At 44.4% G+C, this 14919-nt stretch overlaps 2 protein-coding genes across 20 annotated transcripts in view; both read left to right on the forward strand.

Annotated features, from left to right (window-relative positions):
- Nucleotides 1-14919, forward strand: part of AFDN (afadin, adherens junction formation factor) — a 447314-nt gene that overhangs the window by 414608 nt on the left and 17787 nt on the right. The gene's annotated exons all lie outside the window — the stretch shown is intronic.
- On the forward strand, nucleotides 2241-3447 carry LOC138681611 (uncharacterized). The gene is made up of 2 exons (XM_069769265.1): nucleotides 2241-2791; nucleotides 2923-3447. The coding sequence occupies exons 1-2, from the start codon at nucleotides 2376-2378 to the stop codon at nucleotides 3317-3319; spliced, it is 813 nt and encodes a 270-aa protein (XP_069625366.1). The 5' UTR covers nucleotides 2241-2375; the 3' UTR covers nucleotides 3320-3447.

Raw genomic sequence — 14919 nt, forward strand, 5'->3', positions numbered from 1 at the left:
CATAAATTCATGGTGCTCTTTTAACCAGTCACAGGATCTATTTATAGTTTACATTTTGGCACCCTTTCTCTGGCCCAATCATATCAGAACTGTTCATGAGGAGAGACAACAAGAACCAATCAAACAACACAAAATCATTTAAGCTGTTGCTGAGCCCTCAGTCAGACTAACCCCTGATAAACTGAACTCTTGATTAATACACTGCCAGGTCTGTGACATCATGCAACCACAAGCTTATGCCAGCTGTGTGGTTTTCCGTGTCAGTCGAGATGTGGACGGTACAGAGGAAAGTTCAATGTGTTCTGTGGCTCGCTAAATTCGAATCTGTGACCAAAGTGCTACATGAATATCGGCACGTTTATAATGAAGCGCCACCACATAGGAATAACATTACTCAGTGGGATAAGCAGTTAGAGGTAACCGGCAGTTTGGTGGAGAAACCCCGTTCTGGTGGGCCATCAGTCAGTGACGAGTCTGTAGAGGCTATGTGGGATAAGGAGCTGTTAAAAAAATCTGTGCGTGCGTGTGCGCCACAATTACACCTAAGTAAGGCTAGTTTCACATTTTGTGTTAGAATCCACAGCGTTTAATCCGCAACCGTAAATGAAGGAAAAAACGCTTTGAAACGCGTACAAACGCAACGTTTTTTAGATGCATACGTTAACACATGCATTTAAAAAACGTGGCAATTTCACGCTTTTCCATGCGTTTGTGTTTTTAGTACGCATGGTGAAAAATTTAACAGAAACAAAATCTAGATAAACAGACACCGCCAATGGTACTACACGGTGTTCCAAATTATTATGCAAATTGGATTTAAGTGTCATAAAGATTTAATTGTTTTGTTTTTCAAATAAACTCATGCATGGTATTGTGTCTCAGGGCTCAATGGATCACTGAAATCAATCTTAAACACATGTGATAATTAGTTTTCCAGGTGATTCTAATTAAAGGAAAACTACTTAAAAATTATGTTCCACATTATTAAGCAGGCCACAGGTTTCAAGTAATATGGGAACTAAAAAGGATCTCTCTGCTGCTGAAAAGCATTAAATAGTGCAATGCCTTGGACAAGGTATGAAAACATTAGATATTCCACGAAAACTTAAGCGTGGTCATCATACTGTGAAAAGATTTGTGACTGAAACAGAGCACATACAGAGTTCATGCAGATAAAGGCATAATGAGGAAGGTTTCTGCCAGACAAATTCATGGGATTAAGAGAGCAGCTGCCAAAATACCATTACAAAGCAGCAAACAGTTATTTGAAGCTGCTGGTGCCTCTGGAGTCCCTCGAACCTCAAGGTGTAGGATCCTTCAAAGGCTTGCTGTGGTGCATAAACCTAATATTCAGCCACCCATGAACAGTGTTCACAAGCAGAAATGGTTAAAGTGGGCCCAGACATACATGAACACTAATTTCCAAATAGTCTTGTTTACTGATGAGTGTCAAGCAACCCTGGATGGTCCAGATGGATGGAGTAGTGGATGGTTGGTGGATTGCCACCATGTCCCAACAAGGCTGCGACGTCAGCAAGGAGGTGGAGGAGTCACATTTTGGGCCAGAATCACGGGGAAACAGCTGGTAGGACGCTTTAAGGTTTCTGAAGGTGTGAAAATGACCTCTGCAAAGTATTTAGAGTTTCTGACTGACAACTTTCGTCCATGGTCTAAAAAGCAGAAACGTGCCTGCAGGAGCAAAATCATCTTCATGCATGACAATGCACCATCTCATGCTGCAAAGAATACCTCTGAGTCATTGGCTGCTATGGGCATAAAAGGAGATAAACTCATGGTGTGGCCACCATCTTCACCTGACCTCAACCGTACAGAGAACCTTTGGAGTATCATCAAGCAATAGATCTATGAGGGTGGGAGGCCATTCACATCAAAACAGCAGCTCTGGGAGGCGATTTTGACTTCATGCAAAGAAATACAAGCAGAAACTCTCCAAAAACCCACAAGTTCGATGGATGCAAGAATTGTGAAGGTGATATGAAGGTGAAGGGGTCCTATGTTAACATGTAACTTGGCCTGTTAGGATGTTTTGGAGTTAAATAGCTTTTTTGTTCAGTGAATGTGACCTCCTAATGCTGCAAATTCCACAAATGAGCATTTTCAGTTCTTTAAAACATATCAAATGTATAGAAATTCTACTGTGCCTAATAATTTGGAACAGTGCATTTTGAGTTTTTATTTATTTTGGAGATTATACTGTTATCATTGGGAGGTTTCTTCAATAAAATTCGATGTATAATCTAACGGGTGATGACTTTTATTAGACTGACTGTCATTTGCACCGACTATTTAGGAAAATCCGAGAAAAATATCATTTGCATAATAATTTGGAACACAGTGTACAGTGGGCGTGTATTATGGGATATCTATATATAGACCCTTGGACTGCTGAAATCTTAACAGTTTGCAAATGTATCCTGTGTCATGATGGATCTTCGCATGGAGAACTTTTATTTCATCTGGATTTAAGCATAAAGCTGTTTCTTGCCTGTGCTTTTCCTTGGGAGCAACGAAGAAATAGAGAACGACAGAGAAGGACACAGCGTAGGCTTTTTTGGATACACCCCATTATTGAACTTCGGGAGAGCCGTGGAGACTACCACACGCTATATGATGAGCTTAATGCCAACCCGGACAAATTCTCAGAATATACCAGGATGTCTCAAGACTCTTTCCGGGAATTGCTTGGTCGTGTCCCAGGAGCCATCCAGAGACAGGACACCCAGCTCCGTAGAGCGATTCCAGCAGAGGAACGTCTCCTGGTTACATTAAGGTACGTAATCTAAACAAATGCCAGTCATAATTATTATTGGTCTGCATTATTTGTATTTTCCTTTAGGTCTTTAGCTAAACACCACCATAAATGGAATTGATTGTAAATTTATTTTTTTATTCTTATTTCAGATTTCTGGCAACCGGAGAGAGCTTATCATCCCTCCACTTTCAGTACCGGCTTGGAATTTACACCCTGTCTGGAATAGTTGCGGACACCTGCCGGGCTTTGTGGAATGTTCTCCGGGATGAGTTTATACCCCTACCCACGGAGGACATGTGGATTGAAATTGCTGAAAAATTCTGGAGTGTGTGTGATTTCCCCAACTGTTTGGGAGCGGTGGATGGAAAGCACATACGCGTTATCAAACCTGCCAGAACTGAATTGGAGTACTTCAACTACAAAAAATATTTTTCAGTTGTGCTCATGGCAATAGCAGATACGGACTGTCGCTTCATCGCCATGGACATTGGAGCTTTTGGCCATGGTAATGACTCACAGACTTTCAAGAACTCTGATATGGGCTGACGTGTGTATGGAAGAAATTTTAATTTTCCACTCCCACGACCTCTCCCCAACACTCAAGGCCCACCGATGCCATTTGTTATGGTTGGGGATAAGGCCTTTCAGATGTGTAAAAACCTACTGAAGCCATATTCCAGTCGGGACTTGAACCACACTAAAAGGATTTATAACTACAGACTGACCAGGGCCCGAAAAACAGTGGAGTGCACCTTTGGGATTCTTGTCTCAAAATGGCGCATTCTTGCGACAGCCATTAATCTAAAAATGGAGACAGTCGATGAGGTGGTCAAAGCCTGTGTTTTTCTCCACAATTACATAATGGCTAAGGAGCGACCCAACATTGAACTGGATGAACCTGTTGCAAACCCATTGCCAGATTACCAGCATCACCTGCTGTGGTCAACAGTTGAAGTTGGCCGCATGCCGGACCAATTTGCTGCCTATTTTGATTTTGATATTGGACGTGTGGCATGGCAAGACAATATTGTGTAAAATTTCCTGTTTGGTGTTGGCCTGTACCAGTTATGTTTTAAATGTTGATAATAATTTTTATTAATAAAATTCGTGTTTTGCTATCTTGACCGAGTCTCCTATGTCTTTCCTCTAAAAACCACTTATGTTGATAGTGGAAAGGTAGTTGATGTCATTACGTCCAGATTCTGTTCTGCAGTTTCTATTGGACGCAGACTGAAGAGAAGATGGAGGTATAATAAAAAGCAGATCTACACTCATCAAGTCAGGTGTCAGAAATAATGAATTCATGAGGCAAATATAACAGACTCATGAATTCACTATTTCTGACACCTGTCCAGGTGAGTATAGATATGCCTTGTATGACCTACATCGTCTCTTCGGTTTGTGGGAAATAGATTACATACACTGAAGAAAAAATGGAGGTTATACAAGGCAGTTCTCTACTCACCAGGTCAGGTGTCGTATATAATGAGTTCATGACGCAGAGTTTTGTGCATTGTGAACTCACTATTTGACACATGACCTGTTGAGTATAGTTCTGCTTTGTTTTACCGCCATTTTCTCTTCAGTCTGCGACACAGATTAATCAGACTGAAGAGATTATGGAGAAAATACAAGTAAATTTGTTTTTTTTTGGCCACCTCATAACTCTATACCAAACACACAAAGGTGCAGTGTTCTACTTAATAACTACTGGAGTTATGAGTTGGCCAAAAAAAAAAGTATGCGGCGCAGTGTTTTAGTCGGCGCACGGTGTGTGTTGCCGGCGGTGAAATACACAATTAACCAAACATTATTGGGGGCAAAAAACTATTATTTTTTAACAAACAAATTAACTACGCCTGCTTGGGTTAGAGTGACGGAAATGGGGGGAGGGGTGTAGCTGTGAGGCCAGGCTTAATGTGGACGATGCAGGGGTGGCAGGAAAAGGGGCAATTAAAGTAGTGGGGTCTGGGAGTTCAGGGATGGGGCTTGATGCACGAGAGGGCAGAGACACACTGGAAGGGTGAGACAAACCTGACATTACAGACATGTTGGGAGGTGAGGGGGGAGGAACTGAGATCGTCCTTTGTTTTTTATTATGTTTCTCTTTTTGGGAATGGCGCTGCGGTCTGGGGAGCCTTGTTGGGCTCATTTGTTGCGTCCTGGTTGTGGTGGCCGACCTGTCAGGGTCCGTGTGCCGCTGCATGGTTGTGGTTGTTGAAGGCCATGCCAGGGTCCGGGTGCTGCTGCTGCATCCTGGTGGTGGTGAAAGCCATTCCAGAGTCCGGGTGCTGCTGCATGCTGGTGGTGAAAAGCATGCCAGGATCCGGGTGCTGCTGCATGCTGGTGCTGAAAAGCATGCTAGGATCCGGGTGCTGCTGCTGCAGCAGGGACCTGGTGATGGTGGCCGACCTGTCCTGATCCGGGTGCTGCTGCATGGTGGTGGCAGTGGAGGAGGTCCAAGCAGGAGCAGCAGTTGTCATGGTGGTGGCGGTGGGCTGTCCAACAGCACTGTGCATGGTGGTGGTGCTCTAGTGGTGTCCAGCAGTGCTTGGAATGGAGGTGGCCGTGCAGTGGTATGCAGCAGAGCTCGGCATTGATGTCAAGTGTGACAGTGTTGGCACAGGTGGATATGCCCCCACTGTCTGCTGAAAATACCGACTCTGCTGCATAGCCTGCACGTAAGCAGCATTGCAGGCCTGCATGACATTAAGCTGCAGATCAGGAGTAAGGTGTTCTGACATGCCCTGTTCAATTTGATTAAAAAAATGATGTGCTGGCCTCTGGAGGTCGGCTTTCACTTGGTCAAGGCTTTTGGTGACCTCCTGGATACGTGTATTCATATGGCTAATGGCAGTATCCAGTCGGCCATCCATCGACTTGAGTCCATCATGAAAGACCGAGCTCAAGTGCAAAACTTGGGCATGAGTGACCTGTCCGAGGCCCTCTGCCGCTGCCGGGAAGAGCCCCAAAAAAAGGGGCAGAAGACTGGGAAAGTGGAACACCTGATGGACCAGCTTCCTGGTCTCCAGTTTGTGTGGCAAGCCCACTTGCTGCAGCGCTGCTGGATGGCTGGGACGGGTCCGTGGCTGTCTGATGATGGACCGCTCCAGAACCAGGGCCAAGAGTGCTGCTGCATGTGCTGTGAAAAAAGAAAAAAACACATTACTACCAAACATTTACAAAAGTTAAGCGCCAACTCCTGTGGAATAGAAACATACAGATTAAGGCAATACAACACAACCTAATACACAAAAAAAATACTTACGTTCTCTGGGCAAGGACCGGTCTCAAAAATGCCAGAATGCGGTGGTATTTATATTTTCTGATCCTTGCTCCAGAACCACTAGGAACCCGGCTCTCTTAGAGAAGGTCCTTGTTGAAGCGATCCTTCATCAAACGCCAACGTGTTTTGACTTTGAGCACTATTGAAAAAACAAAAAAAAATGGTTAGACAATGGACTTTTGGCCGTGATCACACAACTGTGTGTGATGAGAGAAACTCCTGAGGTCACTGCTGCATCACACTGCATTGCAATACTTACAAAATGCATTTCGGACCCAAGTCGGGGCGTTGTCCCAGCCATCCCACATTGCTTTGGCCACCTAATTCCATAGCCGCCGGATCGTCACGTTGTCCGAGTGCTACGGAACCCGGGTGTCCCACTACGGGACTCGCTCATGGACCAGGGAGATGAGGAGGTAATTTTCAATGAGGTTCTCATCCCGTTCTGGAACCTAAAAAATAAATAAAGAGATTAATGTTGGATACATTAACATAAGGAAAAGAAGGAAAACAGTGACAGAAAACTGGCATGAATATTGAAAGTCAAGAAACAAAAGGAGTCAAGAAGAAAAAGAGGAAATGCAAAAACAGCAATATATAATAGTTTAAATGTATCACATGATCCTACCAAAATCTTGAGAACATAGCATAAGCAGGAATTAAAACATAACTTTTAATGTATAACCAAAATAAAGGAATATATTAAATAAACTGTCACCCAAAAAAAGTGTATCGATAAAAAAGTACTACTGGGTATACCCTGTAAGGGGACGTGCCATACAAAATTTAGTACTTATACAAGATTTTTGTGCAGACGCTGGCAGTGGTCCAGTGTCCTATCACTCAACCCAAGGTACCTGATTAAATTGTGATAATGCCTATAGAAGAAGCATTTATCAAATGTCAAAACAGATAACCTTGGTTGCATTAAGTTACCGTCACACTCAGCAACTTTCCAACGATCACGACCAGCGATACGACCTGGCCGTGATCGTTGGAAAGTCTTTGTGTGGTCGCTGGAGAGCTGTCACACAGACAGCTCTCCAGTGACCAACGATGCCGAAGTCCCCGGGTAACCAGGGTAAACATTGGGTTACTAAGCGCAGGGCCGCGCTTAGTAACCCGATGTTTACCCTGGTTACCATTGTAAATGTAAAAAAAAAAAAAAAACAGTACATACTTACATTCCGGAGTCTGTCACGTCCCCCGGCGTCAGCTTCCCGCACTGACTGTGAGCGCCGGCCGGCCGTAAAGCAGAGCACTGCTTTCCAGTGACTGGTCAAAAGTGCACTATGACTTTACGGACACACTGTATTGTGACCCCAACACCATATGATGCCCCAACTGTGATCTCCATTCAGCCCTCCACACAGTATAATGGGCCCCACATAGTGTTCCATTCAGAATAATAGTCCCACATTGTCCTCCATTCAGAATAATAGCCCCACATAGTCCTCCATATGGCATTTCTGGAGAAATATAGTCACTCTGAGGGCCAGATTTGGGCTGCAGGCCAGGGTTTGACATGTATGTTTTAAACTATAATAGGGGAAGATGAATAGAGCTAAGGAGTAGACATGAGCGAACATCGGCTCCTTCCTTATTCGGCAAGCTAATAGAGCTTACCGAATAGCTGCAGCAGGAACCTGGATCGCTCCCGATAATCAGGTGTCCGGCGCCGCAGCTGCATGTGTCACAGCTGTGTGACAGTCACAACACATGTATGGAGAGCCTGTTGGTTGTGATTGTCATACAGCAGCGACACATGCAGCTGTGGCGCCGGACACCTAATTATCGAGAGCGATCCGGGTTCCCATTGCAGCTATTAGCTTGCCAAATGAGGAGGGAGCCGATGATGTTCGCTCATGTCTACTAAGGAGGAAGTAGTAGAGTAAATGTTCAGCACAGCCAAGGGTGGAGGTGCGTAAAAGTAGGTGCCCAGACCTTTAGCGTAATATAGGATATACTCAGCACATTTCAAAATGTCTGATGCAAAAAAGGGGGGTGTTTAATACATACAGTAAACACCCCCCTTTTTTGCATCAGACATTTTGGAGTGTGCTGAGTATATCCTATACTAAGGAGGAAGGACATAACCCCTGTTTGTGTGAAAAAAAAATGTAGCTGTGCATTAACCCCTTCCCAACATGCGCCGTACTAGTACTGCTCTGCGGGAACGGAGTTCCCGCTAACCACAGTACTAGTATGGCGGCACAATCGCACGGTCTCACAGTGGGCACCGCGGCAATCACGTGCGGGTATCAGCTGTATGTAACAGCTGACACCACGCAGCAATGCCCACGTTCGGCCCTAGCACCGATCGTGGGCATTTAACCCCTCTGATGCCGCTGTCAGTAGTGACAGCGACAGAGGGGCATTGCGCAGGGACAGGGGCTCCCAGATAATAAACAAGAAAAGAAAAGCCACTATAATGTATGCACACCACCAAAAGTTATAATAAGTCAAACAAGCTTTATTGGTAACATATAAAAACAATTAAAACCATACACACAAAACTCCCTCCATATACGTGTGCCCAACACTGCCCAATACATAATACTTCCATATAGTAGTGGAAAACATGCATCAATATGGCAGATAATCAAATAGTATACACGTATAAATAATTACTGGCAAAGCCGCCCTGTCCTGATCAGCAAAAGATATATCTGTCGATAGCAAAACCCTGTCAGGCTGCAGCTTACCCACAGCAAATAGTCCTCCTGGTATGTAATGAGTAGGGCACATGCAAATACGGCCAAATAATTACCCCAAATAGGAAAAAGGAGCACGGCTGTCACCCGTCCTGAGCAAAAGAGGGGTACATGCTGCGGCAGCTAGAAGGTGATCCAGACAGAAGGCTCACAAAATATAGAGACAATATAGCAAGGACTGGGCAGCCAGCAAGTGAAGGGCAACGGAGGGAGAGCCCCTCCCTGCGCTCTCCCACCGGAACAACGTGATGCGATCGCGTAGTTCTGGTGTTCTTGGAGTCCCTGGATCCAAAATGGCCACGGGGCTCCTTCCGGGTCCCTCACTGAGGTGGCTTGCCGGCGCCTGCTCAGAGCAGGCGCCGGAAAGTCTCCTGCACTGCCTGTCAGATCGCTGATCTGACACGATGCTATGCAAAGTGTCAGATCAGCGATCTGATGAAATATAGTGATGTCCCACCCTGGGACAATGTTATAAAGTAAAAAAAAAATAGAATGTATAAAAAAAAAAAAATCCCCAAATAATGAAAAAAAAATATTTTCCAATAAATCCATTTATTTATGTAAATAAAAAAACAATAAAAGTACACATATTTGGTATCACCGCGTCAGTAACGACCCGCTCTATAAAACTATCCCACTAGTTAACTCCTTCCATGAACACCGCAAAAAAATAAATAAAAAAACGATGCAAAAAACAATGCTTTATCATCATACTGCCGAACAAAAAGTGCAATAAAATGTGATCAAAAAGACGGATATAAATAACCATGGTACCGCTGAAAATGTCATCTTGTCCCGCAAGAAAAAAGCCGCCATACAGCATCATCAGCAGGAAAATAAAAAGTTATACCTCTCAGAATAAAGCGAAAACAATTATTTTTTATATAAAAGTTTTTATTGTGTAAAAGCGCCAAAACATTAAAAAATTACATAAATGAGGTATCGCTGTAATCGTACTAACCCGAAGAATAAAGCTCCTTTATCAATTTTACCAAACGCGGAACGGTATAAACGCCCACCGTAAAAGAAATTCAGGAATTGGTAGTAGTTTATTCATTCTGCCTCCCAAAAATCGGAATAAAAAGCGATAAAAAAATGCCATGTGTCTGAAAATGGTACCAATAAAAACGTCAACTCGTCCCGCAAAAAACAAGACCTCACATGACTCTTGGTCAAAATATGGATAATTTATAGCTCTCAAAATGTGGTGATGCAAACACTATATTTTGCAATAAAAAGCGTCTTTTAGTGTGTGTGACGGCTGCCAATCCTAAAAATCCGCCAAAAAACCGCTATAAAAGTAAATCAAACCCCCCTTCATCACCCCCTTAGAGTAAAATAATAAAATTTAAAAAAATGTATTTATTTCCATTTTCCGGTTAGGTTTGGGGCTAAAGTTAGGGTTTGGATTACATTTACGGTTGGGATTACGGTTAGGGGTGTGTTTGGGTTAGGGTTTCAGTTAGAATTGGGGGGTTTCCACTGTTTAGGCACATCAGGGGCTCTCCAAACGCGACATGGCGTCCGATCTCAAATCCAGCCAATTCTGCGTTGAAAAGGTAAAACCGTGCTCCTTCCCTTCCGAGCTCTCCCGTGCGCCCAACCAGGGGTTTACCCCAACATATGGGGTATCAGCGTACTCGGGAGAAACTGGACCCAAAAAGTTGTTGTCCAATTTGTCCTCTTACCCTTGGGAAAATACAAAACTGGGGGCTAAAAAATAATTTTTGTGGAAAAAAATTTTTTTTTTTATTTTCACAGCTCTGTGTTATAAACTGTAGTGAAACACTTGGGGGTTCAAAGTTTTCACAAAACATTTAGATAAGTTCCTTGAGGGGTCTAGTTTCCAATATGGGGTCACTTGTGGGGAGTTTCTACTGTTTAGGTACATCAGGGGCTCTGCAAATGCAACGTGACGCCTGCAGACCAATCCATCTAAGTCTGCATTCCAAACGTCTCTTCTTTCCTTCCGAGCTCTGCCGTGCGCCCAAACAGTAGTTCCCCTCCACATATGGGGTATCAGCGTACTCAGGACAAATTGGACAACAACTTTTGGGGTCCAATTTCTCCTGTTTCCCTTGGCAAAATAAAAAAATTGCGGGCTAAAAGATCATTTTGTGGGGGAAAAATGATTTTACATTTTCACGGCTCTACATTCTAAACTTTAGTGAAACAATTGGGGGTTCAACGTGCTCACCACACATCTAGATAAGTTCCTTAGGGGGTCTTCTTTCCAAAATGGGGTCACTTGTGTGGGGTTTCCACTGTTTAGGCACATCAGGGGCTCTCCAAACGTGACATAGGTTCCGATCTCCATTCCAACCAATTTTGCATTGAAAAGTCAAATGGCGCTCCTTCCCTTCTGAGCTCTGCCATGTGCCCAAATAGTGGTTTACCCCCACATATGGGGTATCAGCGTACTCAGGACAAATTGTACAACGACTTTTGTGTTCCAATTTCTCCTGTTACCCTTGGTAAAATAAAACAAATTGGATCTGAAGTAAAAATTTTGTGAAAACGTTAAATGTTCAATTTTTTTTTTAAACATTCCCAAAATTCCTGTGAAGCACCTGAAGGGTTAATAAACTTTTTGAATGTGGTTAAGAGTATTTTGAGGGGTGCAGCTTTTAGAATGGTGTCACTTTTGGGCATTTTCTGTCATATAGGCCCCTCAAAGTGTCTTCAAGTGTGAGGTGGTCCCTAAAAAAATGGTTTTGCAAATATTGTTGTAAAAATGAGAAATCGCTGGTCAACTTTTAACCCTTATAACTTCCTAACAAAAAAATAGTTTCCAAAATTGTGCTAATGTAAAGCAGACATGTGGGTAATGTTATTTATTAACTATTTTGTATGATATGACTCTCTAATTTAAGGGCATAAAAACTAAAAGTTTAAAAATTGCAAAATTTTTACAATTTTCGCCAAATTCCTGTTTTTTTCACAAATAGACGCAAGTCAAATCGAATAAATTTTACCACTATCATAAAGTACAATATGTCACGAGAAAACAATCTCGGAATCACCAGTATCCGTTGAAGCGTTTCAGAGTTATGACCTCATAAAGTGACAGTGGTCAGAATTGAAAAAAATGGCTCGGTCAGGAAGTTGAAAACAGGCTTCGGGGTGAAGGGGTTAAATAAAGATATCTGGATCCAAACTTGCAGTTTTACTTGAATGATTTTACAGTTAATTTTTAAGGAGTTCCCTCAAACTGTTTACGGTGCAGGGATTGAGTTTGGTCAGGAGCTGAGTCTCTACAACAGCATCAGGTGTCAGCTCCCAGCACTAATCAATGCTGTTTCACCCTCTAGATTCCACTGTTGATAGACAACGGCATCCCGATGGTTGAGAGGGAGGGGACTCCCGCAATAGATTCTAGGACAACCAAAGGCTAAGCAATATGGCTATTTTGGCCTGTTAGGCCCTGCCATAAAATGGGTCTAAAAAAACTGTGTAACAGAAAGATTTTACTGTAGTACATTTTTTTTTAATAAATTTAAAACTATGATATGCAGTTTATAAAATAGGAGGCAGGTCACTGGGATCAGTGACCTGCCATAAGCCATCAGTATGAATAGCACCACATTAAGACCCCACACAGGCCGCCCCTGGGGCACAAGCATCATTTTAATCAGTATAACTGTGCCGACCTGACAGTGTATGTAAGGTAACTGTGCACAATCCTGCAGACAGGATTAAACAATGCCACATTTATGTTCAGTATACCCAGGTACCAGGACATAGTCCCAGTCTACATGTTTAACCCCTTAGCGACCGCCGATACGCCTTTTAACGGCGGCCGCTAAGGGTACTTAAACCACAGCGCCGTTAATTAACGGCGCTGTGGAAAAAGTCCATAGCGCCCCCCAGAGGCCGATTTTCTCCGGGGTCTCGGCTGCCGAGGGTAGCCGAGACCCCAGAGAACATGATTCGGGGGGTTTTTAACCCACCCCGCATTTGCGATCGCCGGTAATTAACCGTTTACCGGCGATCGCAAAAAAAAAAAAAGCGATCTCTTTTTAATTTCTCTGTCCTCCGATGTGATCGCACATCGGAGGACAGAGAAAAGGGGTCCCAGGTGGCCCCCCAATACTCACCTAGCTCCCCCGATGCTCCTCGTGTCTCCCGGTGGGCGCCGCCATCTTCAAAATGGCGGGCGCATGCGCAGTGTGCGCCCGCCGGCCGGCACCGGGAGAATCTTTGGGGTCTCGGCTGCCGGGGGTAGCCGAGACCCCAAAGAGCACGATCGGGGTCGGTATTACCGACCCCTGTTTTGCGATCGCCGGTAATTAACTGTTTACCGGCGACCGCAAAAAAAAAAAAAGTAAAGTGTAATTCTCTGTCCTTTGATGTGATCGCACATCAGAGGACAGAGAAATAGGGGGATTCGGGGACCCTAGCATACTCACCTAGGTCCCTGGATCCTCTTGCTGCTCCTCCTGGCCGCCGGCAGCAGAACATGGCGGACGCATGCCCAGTGCGCCCGCCATCTGTCTCCATCTGCCGGCCGGCAGGAGAACAGCAGTTGGGGCTAAAATTAGGGTTAGGGGTAGGGTTAGGTTAGGGGTAGGGTTAGGGGTAGGGTTAGGTTAGGGGTAGGGTTAGGGCTAGGGTTGGGGCTAAATTTAGGGTTGGGGCTAAATTTAGGGTTAGGGTTGGGGCTAAACTTAGGGTTAGGCTTCTTTCACACTTACGTCGGTACGGGGCCGTCGCAATGCGTCGGCCCGACATACCGACGCACGTTGTGAAAATTGTGCACAACGTGGGCAGCAGCTGTAGTTTTTCAACACATCCGCTGCCCAATCTATGTCCTGGGGAGGAGGGGGCGGAGTTACGGCCACGCATGCGCGGTCAGAAATGGCGGATGCGACGTACAAAAAAAGTTTCATTGAACTTTTTTTGTGCCGACGCTCCGCCAAAACACAACTGATCCAGTGCACGACGGACGCGACGTGTGGCCATCCGTCACGATCCGTCGGCAATACAAGTCTATGGGCAAAAAACGCATCCTGCGGGCACATTTGCAGGATCCGTTTCTTGTCCAAAACGACGAATTGCGATGGAATGCCAAACGACGCAAGTGTGAAAGTAGCCCTAGGGTTAGGGTTGGGGCTAAAGTTAGGGCTAGGGTTGGGGCTAAAGTTAGGGTTAGAGCTGGGATTAGGGTTAGGGTTTGGATTAGGGTTCGTATTAGGGTTAGGGTTGGCATTAGGGTTACGCTTGGGATTAGGGTTAGGTTTGGGATTAGGGTTAAGGTTAGGGTTGTGATTAGGGGTGTATTGGGATTAGGGTTAGGTTTGAGGTTAGGGTTGAGATTAGGATTAGGGGTGTGTTGGATTTAGGGTTTTGATTAGGGTTATGGTTAGGGTTGACATTAGGGTTGTTTTGGGGTAAGGGTTGTGATTATGGTTAGGGTTAGTGATTAGGATTATGGATGAGGTTGGGATTAGGGTTAGGGGTGTGTTGGGGTTAGGGTTGGAGCTAGAAATGGGGGGTTTCCACTGTTTAGGTACATCAGGGGGTCTCCAAATACGACAGCCAATTTTGCGCTCAAAAAGTCAAATGGTGCTCCCTCCCTTCTGAGCTCTGCCGTGCGCCCAAACAGTGGGTTACCCCCACATATGGGGCATCAGCGTACTCGGGATAAATTGGACAACAACTTCTGGGGTCCAATTTCTCTTGTTACCCTTGTGAAAATAAAAACTTGGGGGCTACAAAATCTTTTTTGTGAAAAAAAAAAAATATTTTTTATTTTCACGACTCTGCATTCTAAACTTCTGTGAAGCACTTGGGCATTCAAAGTTCTCACCACACATCTAGATAAGTTCCTTGGGGGGTCTAGTTTCCAAAATGGGGTCACTTGTGGGGGGTTACTACAGTTTAGGTACATCAGGGGCTCTGCAGTCGCAACATAATGCCCACAGACCATTCTATCAAAGTCTGCATTCCAAAAAGGCGCTCCTTCCCTTCCGAGCTCTGCCGTGCGCCCAAACAGTGGTTTACCCCCACATATGGCGCATCAGCGTACTCGGGATAAATTGGACAACAACTATTGCAGTCCAATTTCTCCTGTTACCCTTGTGAAAATAAAAACTTGGGGGCTACAATATCTTTTTTGTGGAAAAAAATAATATTTTTTATTTTCA

This window comes from Ranitomeya imitator, chromosome 5 (genome assembly GCF_032444005.1).
Source record: "Ranitomeya imitator isolate aRanImi1 chromosome 5, aRanImi1.pri, whole genome shotgun sequence".
Taxonomy (NCBI): domain Eukaryota; kingdom Metazoa; phylum Chordata; class Amphibia; order Anura; family Dendrobatidae; genus Ranitomeya; species Ranitomeya imitator.